At 45.4% G+C, this 10,564-nt stretch overlaps 1 protein-coding gene across 1 annotated transcript in view; it reads left to right on the forward strand.

The window, feature by feature from the left end:
* HDGFL3 (HDGF like 3) overlaps positions 1-10,564 on the forward strand; it is a 38,656-nt gene that overhangs the window by 26,221 nt on the left and 1,871 nt on the right. Inside the window, exons 3-5 of the mRNA XM_074600908.1 lie at positions 256-394; positions 1,681-1,839; positions 3,426-3,572. Coding sequence (XP_074457009.1) covers positions 256-394; positions 1,681-1,839; positions 3,426-3,572 — 445 coding nt within the window. The remainder of the gene's footprint in view (positions 1-255; positions 395-1,680; positions 1,840-3,425; positions 3,573-10,564) is intronic.

The raw sequence follows: 10,564 nt of genomic DNA on the forward strand, positions 1-10,564 counted from the left end.
TTGTTTCTAGAGAGACTCAGCGTGATTTTGCAACATCAGACATCAGGATGGTGAGCCAATCCATTAGTTCAGACTCACAGCAGTAACTCAAAGCCAGTGTGTTAAATAAATAAACAAACAAATAAATAAAAATGAAAAAGAAATGATGGGATGAGCAGAAGAATGGGGAAAATATTTGCACTGTTAATGTTTGTCGTTTTTTTGAAGAGGAGGAATTCAAGTCATTTTTCGAATGTTACCTTTGTTAAAATGCAGCGCGTTCCTGGGGCCCAAAGACCTTTTCCCATATAAAGAATATAAAGATAAGTTTGGGAAGTCGAACAAGCGAAAAGGGTTTAATGAAGGCCTGTGGGAAATAGAAAACAACCCCGGAGTAAAGTTTACTGGATATCAGGTAAATGACTTTCACTTCTATTCCTACTTATCTTTCTTGTTTTCTTCTTTGAAGAGACTTCTTGTCAATGTAAACATTGTATGAGGGATGTGGAAGGTCCTGGTTTTGGCTTTTGTGATTGTGTAATGTAAAGACAACTGTGATCCTCCACTCTGTGACAAATTCAACTTTAATCATACTGCAGAGCCCTTTGCTTTCTGTGGCAGTCTGAGGTGGCGAAGTGGAAAATTCTGCAGCAGATTTAGTTGAATTAAAAATGGAAGGTTTTATTTACTGCAGTATAAACATGAATAATTTCTGACTTCTTCATTCTGTTGTTTATTTTTGTATCAGGTTCAGTGTCTTTTACACAGACCCTAAGGTCACTGCACTTTTGATTTTTACATTGGTAATGTAAAAAACACGTCGGACATCACTGCCGAAGTTGTGAGGGGTGAGAAGGTGGAGGCTTAAGCTGCTGTTAGGAGATAGTAGCTGTTGTACAACAGCTCTCCCTGTTGGATGTCCACAGCAGAATTCAGTGAAGCTGGAAGGGGAGAAAAGTAATTGGTGGGCTGTATAAAACCAAGGAACTTTTCTCGTTAAAAAAATGTGGTCCTTTGAAGGCAGAAATCACCTCCAAAAGAAGGCGAACACCTATTACATTATTAGCACAAAGCCTTACAAACCAGAGATATGGACCACCTGCAGACAAGCTGCTGCCCCTCTCAGTTCCTGTTTCATATTTTCAGCCCTACAGATGTTTTGCATACACTTGGGGATTTAAAAAAATCTAGTGAATAGTCTGTGGGAGATGGACTGTCAAAGTGCTCTCAGCCTTCTGGTCAGTGTTTGCTTTTTCTGAGCACAGAGATATTGCCCTTCGGGGGGATTTGTAACAGCCATCTTCTCTCCTGTGTAAGTCTCTCCTATTGCAGCCAAAGTCTAGAAGTTTCTGTAGTTTGCCCAAAGTAGAACATGCCAGGTCTCTCCACTGAGCCAACCCCTAGTTCTCGGGCAAGCGCGTTTTTATTATCGGATCTTCTGTTTCTGTGTAAACCCTTCAGAACCTGCTATCCCAGAATCTGCAGCTGATAACTGTTTTCAAGTGGTGACTGAGAAAATTGCCTTTGCAGTGCTTTTTCTTGATAATTGCAAGAATAACCTGAGCTCGTCCTGATTCTAGCAATTAAAGTGTAAGCTGTCTGTTACCAGTATTTCTGTCTTCAGTACAGAACAAAAATTGAGTAATAGATTTTAGTGATGTTTTTGTTGTTTATTTTATTATTGTTATTGTTACTTTAAAGGCAATTCAGCAACAGAGCTCATCAGAAACTGAGGGAGAAGGAGGAAATACAGCAGATGCCAGCAGTGAGGAGGAAGGTGATCGAGTAGAAGAGGATGGAAAAGGAAAAAGAAAGAATGAAAAAGCAGGCTCAAAACGGAAAAAATCCTACACTTCAAAGGTTATCTTCTGAGTTTTTCCATTGTTACCCACGTACATTTATAATTAGAATACTGCCCACCGTATGGCAATCCATTCTTCCTTCTCCGGCATTTTGATTCCAGTACCATAACGATGGTGTTCAAGCAGGCAAAGGGAATTGCTCTTCTTTTGTAGACAGCCTTGGCGAGACAGCAGTTGAAATAGTCTGCTCTGTTCTGGTGCCCACACTTTGAGAAAGAAGTTAAAGTATGGGAAGGAGTTCAGAAGGGCTGGAAAGAAAATCCATGCAAAGACAGATTGATAGGTTTGATCATCTTAGATAGATATTTCCCCATAAAGAGCAAAAAAAAAAAGCTTTAGGAGTGTGTCTCTTGGGAGACATGAGTTCAGGTTTGGTTCGTGTCTGGAAGAATTCAAGCTTCCCTCTCCCATCGCCAGTGAGCGCCCCAGATGCCATGCTAAAAGGTAGAGTCAGACGTGCTCAGCTGCTCCTGTTGTAGCCGAGTGTAAAATACTTCAGTACAGGATACGCAATGGGAGAGAGGAAGAACTGATTAATTTATCAGGGAGTAGGGCACTCAATTTGTAGATAAAAGACCTGCATTGTAGTACCAACCTGACCTGTTAATATCTAAGTAACAGCATAGATGAGGAAGCTGAGAGTAATGTGTCTCAGACTGGCTCATAATGGCTGGTGAAGGTAATCACCCGTGTAGTGACAACTTTGGGTTCGGATACGTTTCTCATTTGTCACTTGGGTGAAAGGGAGCAACATTGTAGTCACTTCCTCCAGTTCTATGTGTGCCTCCAGGTCTGTACTTCGCTTAAAAATTTGTGGAAAGTGTGGCAGAGTCCTGTTCATTCGCATTCATGTTATTCTTTTCTGAAAGTGAAAACTAAATGAAATGAAAAGAAGCAAGCAAACAATGTGATCCTGGCTCAATTTGGGGGAGAGCAGGAGTTTTTGTGGTTCATCCGCTGAACGAAATGTATTAAGTAATTTCACCCCCGTTGTGTGTTTTACATTAGAAATTCAGGTCTGGTCTACCATCTTCTTTCCAGAAGACTCTGGGCAAACAGAGGATTAGGAAAATGGTGGCTTAATGCCACAATTTATCCTTTTGTACTGTAGAATTGCATAACATAAAGGGAGCAGAAAAGATGTATTGGTTCCACATGGCTTTAATGTTAATATATTAAAGCTGACAGCACTAAAAAAAGTATGGAAAGCAGCTCTGCTAATGTTATTCTCATTTTACATCTCTGTGTTTAATCAAAACTTTTGTCAAGCTGGCACCATCTGTTTCATTAACTAGCAAAACCTACAGGTGACCCAACACTAATACCCATCTCCTATTACTGTCTTACAGTCAATTGTGCTGCCAACCTGTGTTCCACACAGAATTTCTCCTTTTGCTTTACTGATGGCAGTAACTCCAACTACTTCACCTGAAAAACACTTCTCACCCCACGTGTCCTCCCCAATATTCACCTTGAACAGGGAAAGCCACGTGATCAGACAGCATTTCCACATACATTTCAAAAGTGTCTTTCTATGACTGAAGCTCAGTTTTTACTTTTTAATTTTGTTGTTGATCATTTTAGAAATCCTCCAAGCAGTCACGGAAATCTCCTGGAGATGAAGATGATAAGGACTGCAAAGAGGAAGAAAATAAGAGCAGCTCTGATGCTGGGGACGCAGGCAATGACACAAGAAACACTTCTTCAGATTTGCAGAAAACCAGTGAAGGGGTAATCTTCTCTTAATATAATTCACTTCCCATGCAGTTTGCTAGTGGGGGGGTTTGGAGCGAGGGGGGAAGGGCATTGCATTGCAGTGACCTGTGCATACCATGGGCCATCGTTTTACGTTGCATTTCAGTGCTCAGAATGTGTCGATAACAGAAACACGGGACTGGTCCCTGCACTGGTACAAATTTTGCTCTAGAGAAACAACTGAATGAGGAAAGACACTATAAGCATTATTTTTGTTCCAACACTTAACGTGGATGTCAGCTGAGAGGAACTACTGAAAACCATGAGCTGGAATGATGCAAAATTGATGTGAGAGCAGAATCACACTGTTTGCATAACACGTTTTGGCTCACTAAACAGCGGGAGCCTGCTTATCCTTTCACAGTTGTTTAAAATTTGTGTAGTCCCACTGACTTCTTTGGAGTTCATGAGGGTTCATGTGCACTTTACAGCCCCTGTGTGATGCGGGTTTTAGGGCAGATCCTGCTTGGGATATTACCTTCCAAGGAAGGGATATACAGTCTGCTCCTGAGAGGGTTCATATGATCTCCCTGTATGTTTGTGTCAGTTGTGTGTTCATATCAATGGTATTTTGTTGTGACCACAACAACAGAAAGGAAGGCTGCTGAGCAGGGCAATTGGCAGGGGAATTGGTTAATCGTCAGCCACCTTTAACGAGCACTGCTATTTCTGTGCCTTTGGAGCAGCACAAGCCTCCCTCCTCCAGCACTTACAGCTCCGGCTCAGAACCAGTTCTTGTGCAGTTCCCGTGCCAAGGCTCTGCCACGTGGCCAGCAGCGGGGCCGGACTGTCACAGGAGCTGCTGAGTGACACGAATCCCCAGGTGTGAGAGGAAGCCAGCCAGCACGGGCTCTCATCTGACACTGCGGAGGTGCCTTAGCACCCAGCTGCGGGCTCAGCCCCAACCCTTTCTCACAAAACACAACCTCGGGGGAGTTGCTGTTGTCTCCCGCTTAAAGACTCCTCCCAGAGCTTCCTTTCCCCTTGTCTCCGCGCTACAGTGCATGTGTTCTGTGGCTCCTTGCCTTATAAAGACTTTGATATGTTGCTCCTGGGCTCAGGAAGATAATGTGCCCTGAGCCTCTCCCATTCACTCCGAACAAGGAGCTGGCTTGAGCCAGAGATGGATGGAAGGAGACACTATGTCCAGCTGCGCCTTCCCAGCACCTCACCCACCAAACTGGAGAGTCTGGGGCTGAGGACTGTAGTGAGTGCGTAGTACAACACACTTTGTTGCCCACATTCTGGCTACTTTCATGTCTTCAAATAGGTATTTGAGTGAGAAAACTGGCCATAAGGTCCATGTGAGGTGACAAGAGGTTCAGGAGGGCCTGCTTTGTTTCCCGTGTTTGTAACAGTGACGGGATATGCCTGTGAACTTCAGGCGTGTTCTCCATGTAAGGACCAAATGCTTACTGAGTTAGGTCAGTCGCAGACTAAGTGTCTAATAAGTCACATAGGCTTTGTGACTGGTGACATTCATACTGCTCTTCCTTCTGTATGTGACATGCTTGAAACCACTGGGAGGTAAAGTCCAGCATGCCAGAACATCACGGTGCTCTTCAGCATTTTCGGGATTGCAGGTATTTTGGCTTCTGTGCTGAAATATCATCAAGAGTCTGTGTCCTTCCTGTCTGCACCAACTCCACAGAAATACTCACTGAACATTGTCATACCCATGTGAGGAGTTGGCTCTGCCCTGACTTTTGCAACCCCAGCACTCGGGCTTGACCTCACACTTGAACAACCAGTCTTTTAACTAGATCTTGGGTGCTTTTAACATTATGGGAAAGGTGGAGTTTTAGTTGCATGTACTGAAGAGAGATGGAGAGATGGTTTTATGGGCACCTTGAGTTAAAAGCACTGATAAGTTTGGAGAAATTCACATCCTGATCCAAATATTTCACCTTGGGCATTTCTGCTGCAGAATCAGCATTTCACATGTAAATCCTCTTCAGTTTCTTTGGAGATTTTGTCAGTAGTGCAGTTCTCTTTTAGGACCAGGAGGGGACACTCCATCTCCTAGTGTCCTCAAAGCCAAGCCAGGTGTGTTTTTAGAAGGTATGCCTTCATCAGAAACAAAGCGTTTGGGGAAAGAGTAAGCAGATATTTTTTTCAGTTGGTGTTAATCAGACACACAGCGTGTGTCTCGGTTGACCTCCTGGGGTTGCAGGCTGTCCTGCAGCCATGTTCTGCTGGACATCCAGACTGGGAGTCTGATGAAGGGTGTTGAGTTCCTCCAGCCCACGCACCTGGACTTCTCTTCTATAGAAAGGAAGGTTGAAAAAGACCAACATGTGCTTGCAGAGTTGGGATATGGTCCTCTTGTTCACACGCATGAATTCAAAAGGCTACCTAGGTCTGCTAAAAGACATCAGCGTAGGTGAGATTATGGTCTCTTTACAATCATTTTGCTTGTGAGAAGAGCATTGGACCAGCTACGCGCAATCTGAAGAAGATGGCCTTCCTCCTCCGCAGCGCGCAGCGCAGGAGCTGTGTACCCAGCCCAGCTCGGCACGGCTGTCTGGGTGGTCTGGCCATGAGATGGCGCCAAGAGCGTACCAAAAGGAGCAGTGGGTGCGATCCTGCTCCTTCCCCCGAGGGCTGGGGGCTGCCCGAGACTCCCACCAGAAAAGAGTTTGTTTCAAAATAACTTGTAGAAATGTACCGTGGAAGCAAAGAGACCAGAAAAACAAAAGGTCAGAGCCCTGACCGCAAGGGTAGACGTGTTTCATTCCCCTGGTTTTGCCACCGTGACCGGCTGCTTACGAGAGGCCTGGTGGGGGAGGCCGGGAGGGGCTGTGGAAGGTGGGGGAGGCCGGGAGGGGCTGCGGAAGGTGGGTGGGCAGAAGGCAGTGGGCTCAGCTCCCCACTTGCAGTGCTCCCCACGGGCTGCGTCCTGCAGAGCCTTTGGCTCCCGTGCTCTGCACCTCCCAGCTCTGACCGCGCCAGAGTTGCCTGAAGACACGAGCAGCTTTTCTGTTAATAATACTAGTAATAATGAGGTAGTGATTATGTTTTGTAATGCCTGGACTGCTGGCTGAAGACACATCTCCCCTCTTCAGATCAGAGGGAACCTTGTCTTTTAATCACGCTCTTCCCCTCAGCATTACGGGGATCTTCTTGAAGCGTTAACGGCTGAAGTCAAATGATTGCAGGAGCATCTTCGCCTATATTTTTTAATGAAATTTCTAACCTCCAGGTGGTAGAGGAAAGCTTGAAAATGTGAAGTGATGGCTTCCTAAAGACTCAAAACCCAGAGCAAATAAAAGTACTTCCAAAGCTATGATATTTTTTCAGACAATTTCATACTGTTCAAGGGCTCGACTTGTGATTTTTTTTTTTATCCCTGGGGTTGAGAAAGCTGCTTTCTTTTCTTATCTCCATCCCTTAGTTTCTCAACTGTTCTTGAGGACTACAGGCACTCTCAACAGAAGAGACATTGGCTTCCTCAGACTCAGCCACAGTTTAAATCGTGTCCTGCCACTACCTGTTTCTCAAGCACTTTCCCTCACTGTTCTTTGGCTGATGCCTTCCCCAGAAAGATGCAAACCCTGAACCTCAGGGGTTTATTATCTAATATTGATTAACTAATAATATATTAGCTAAGACAGCTCATCCCGGAGTTTGCTCAAGTCAAGAGTCACAGAACTCGCCATGACAGTCCTCTGCGGTTAAGTACTAGATTGTTTTGGCTTTCTCAAAATACCACGTAAACAGAGTATTCCGGGGGAAAGGCATTCATGGCTGTGTGTTGTTTACTTTCTATGGTACAAAATTAGCTCATAAATCAGTGAATTCATGGCAGCAGATTTACATTCCACATTTAAATCTCCGGTGACTTGTGTGCTTGGTTCTTGGCTGGCATAACTCTGAATCTTTATAACTGAGCACCTAAGTCACCTCTTACTTTTACTCTCTGGATACCCACATCATGACGTTTGAAAGCTGGATGTAGTCCCTGCCCTGTTAGAGACTATTTGAACGTTAAGGTCAGCACGCAGGGGATGTGGCAAGTTTTTCTTTTGGTATTCATGATTTTAGTTACAGTCCGGACATTGCGTTGGTAAATGAGGCATTCTCTTTGCGTGCGGACGCATGTGGTTGCCTTTCAGGAGGTGAATGATTTTAATTGAGTCTTTGAAAAAGAATAGATTTGTTGGAAATTAAATAACTTTTTTTTTGCTCCTGGAACGGCCCGAACATTAAAGTGGGGTAAAGGACTGTGATCTTTTTACTCACACTGACAATCAGTTACTAACATGGGAGTCAGTGGATCTATTTGTGGAGGCGACTGCTTGCCAGCATGAATAAGGGGATCAAAATCTGGTCCAAAATTACTGCCATCTGATACTATTGCAATTGGGAGAACATATTTTAAACAGCCTGTGTCCAGGACATATTTTTTGTCTGTTCTTGTGGGGAAGTAACAATTCCAGTTACCGCTGGGAAAGACAAGTGGTGCGGCCAAACCTGGCCAGAGAAACACAGGTTCATTGTGTCCTTCTTCTGCGGTTTTGAGATGTTTGGTGCCTTTGCTCTTCCTTCTTTACTTCTCAAGAATAACACTGGTTGCACTGCGTGACAGGTTTGGGGTTTTATCGACGTTAAAAGCATAGCATTTAGGGCTCTATTCAATGTAAAAGCATTTATGTGGGCATTTTTCCAGAAAATTAAAACAGAGTATGTATTTCTGTCTAAATTTTTTTCTGCAATTTGAGGTGAGTTAAAATCTGCCCCTCCAAAAAAGGTAACATGCATAAAAATGTGTTTAACTTGCATAGTAAAAATTTCTATGTAAAAATCAAATATTGGTACACTCTCTGGTGTAAAGAGGTGTGTTGTCTGCTGCCTTGCTGCAGCTCAGGATAGCAGCGCTGCTAAGTAAGGCAATGGGACATAACTCAGGAGAAACGTAAACGTCTGAATAAAGTTGAGATTAAAGCAGCCTGGATAGATGAAATACACTCTTTGCATCTCCGTGTACGTTGAATCCTGGAACCATTTTGACCTCAAACCAACATGGAATAACAATGATCACACAGAGCAAGTAAATTATTTTCCTTCTGCCCATCCAGCAAGAGCTTTTAAAGTACAGGTTGGCTGAGACAGTTGCCAGATGCTGTTGAGGAAGGAATTTTCAGTGCCAGAAAAAGACAAAGCAATTTGTGGGTTTAGTTTTATTCCCTGCTGTCTGTGTTCTCTGTCCTTCACTTTTATTGATGACTGAAATTTTTCCCTCGAACCGGTCAGATTCTGTGCTGTTTCTTTTGTGTGCAGTAGCGCTGGTCGGTGCGGCACACGCTGTACCGTATCTTACAGTAAAGCCGAGAGGCTTGTTCAAACAAAGATGATGCGAGCTGATCTGTTTCTGAAGAGACGTGAAACCATGGAGACGATGGAAACTGCTCAGCTCTGCCGCGTCCTTGCTGAGCTGCCGCGGGAGCCTGGCAGCGCGAGAGCTGCCCGGGGAGGGGAAGGAGCCCCGGTCCCCGCACACCAGGGGCTGCCCGGGAGAAGAGACTCGCTGACTCCCGCGGCGCCTGAAAGGCAAAACGTGTGTCATGGTGGAAGATGGTACTGGAAACTCAAAATCCTCGAGGATGATTTGCATACCTGGCTCTTTGTTGTCCCTCCTGTACCACACTGTGGCCCAACGGACCTGTCTGCGAGGCAGTGGGGAGTGGAAGTATTAATAATCCTAGCGCCCCACGAGCTAATGGTGCCTACCCAATCTTCTGGCCGTAGTCCAGAGGGATAATTGTTGTTAATGAGTACAAAGATTTCATGCTCCAAAGGACAGCTTTCCTTGCTGCATCTGAGAGTGATACTTAGGGACCCGAGTGTTTCACCACCCATCCTGCCTATCAGTGCAGGGTGGCAGCTGTCATTAAGAACTTCAGCAGAAGGCATGGTTTGATGGACTAACATTTGTAGTTATTTTATTGGGTGTCTGCACTTCCTCCGGAGGGAAAGAAATGGCAGTGAACCCCTCCAAGCCACATCACCAAAGCATCTCTTAAGTAAAATCTCGCTGACTCCTGAGCAGGGCCGAGGTCAATGGCAGCGCGGTGCTCTGGATGAGCAGCGCAGTGTTACACCTTTTGGGGGGAGGCAGGGCTCCGGCAGTTCCTGTAAGCCGTCATGACATGCAGGAGCCCCCTTATCATGTGTTGTTAGTCAGGATGTACCAGGACCTCCCACACGGAAAGCGCAGGTTTCCATTACTTACTGTTTGCAAACCCCCGGTCGCAGGAGAGAAGCAGCGCCCTGAACAAACGCAGTGCGGCAACCAGGTCGGGATGCCGGGCTGCTCCGTGGGCACTCGTATGCTCTCATCCTCTTGGATAGGGAAGCATAGTCCGCTATAGCCACCGCATTGCACGCAGCGGGTATGATGGGCTGGAGGGGGAGAGAGCTTAGGCGGCAAACTGCTAGTGCAGGGATGTTAAAATGTCTTCTTTTCATATTCTCCCCCGGATCCTGTGTAAAATGAACATTCTGTCATCCCCAGTGGATTTAACTTGTACCCCCCCACTTATTCCCTGATGTTGATTTTTTTTTCATAAACAATCACACCAAATACAGTACTAATTCCTTCGTACTGCTTGTGTGTTGTGTTTCTTTCCGTCCGTCCGTCCGTAGGTGGACAAGCATTCACACTCTGAATTCTTTACGAAGGGGAAGGGGTGCTGTGCTCGGGGTTAGGTAGTCATGTAGCATTGCAGGGCGTCATGGTGCTGGACAAAAGTAGCGTGTCCCTGTGCCTGTAGGTGAGTTTTGCTATCTCCGTGAAGAAACCGAGACTCGGAGACACTTGCCATGATCCCATGGGGACGGTCTGATCCTGCTCCCACTAATGTCAGTGGAAGCAGGAGCTGACCTTGACTCAGTCACGAAGTGGAAGTTTCTTCCTGTTCTGTCATCACCTTACAGCCAGCTCCGAGCCAGACTGTTTCCTTTTCAGA

This window comes from Larus michahellis, chromosome 9 (assembly GCF_964199755.1).
Source record: "Larus michahellis chromosome 9, bLarMic1.1, whole genome shotgun sequence".
In the NCBI taxonomy this organism is placed as follows: Eukaryota; Metazoa; Chordata; class Aves; order Charadriiformes; family Laridae; genus Larus; species Larus michahellis.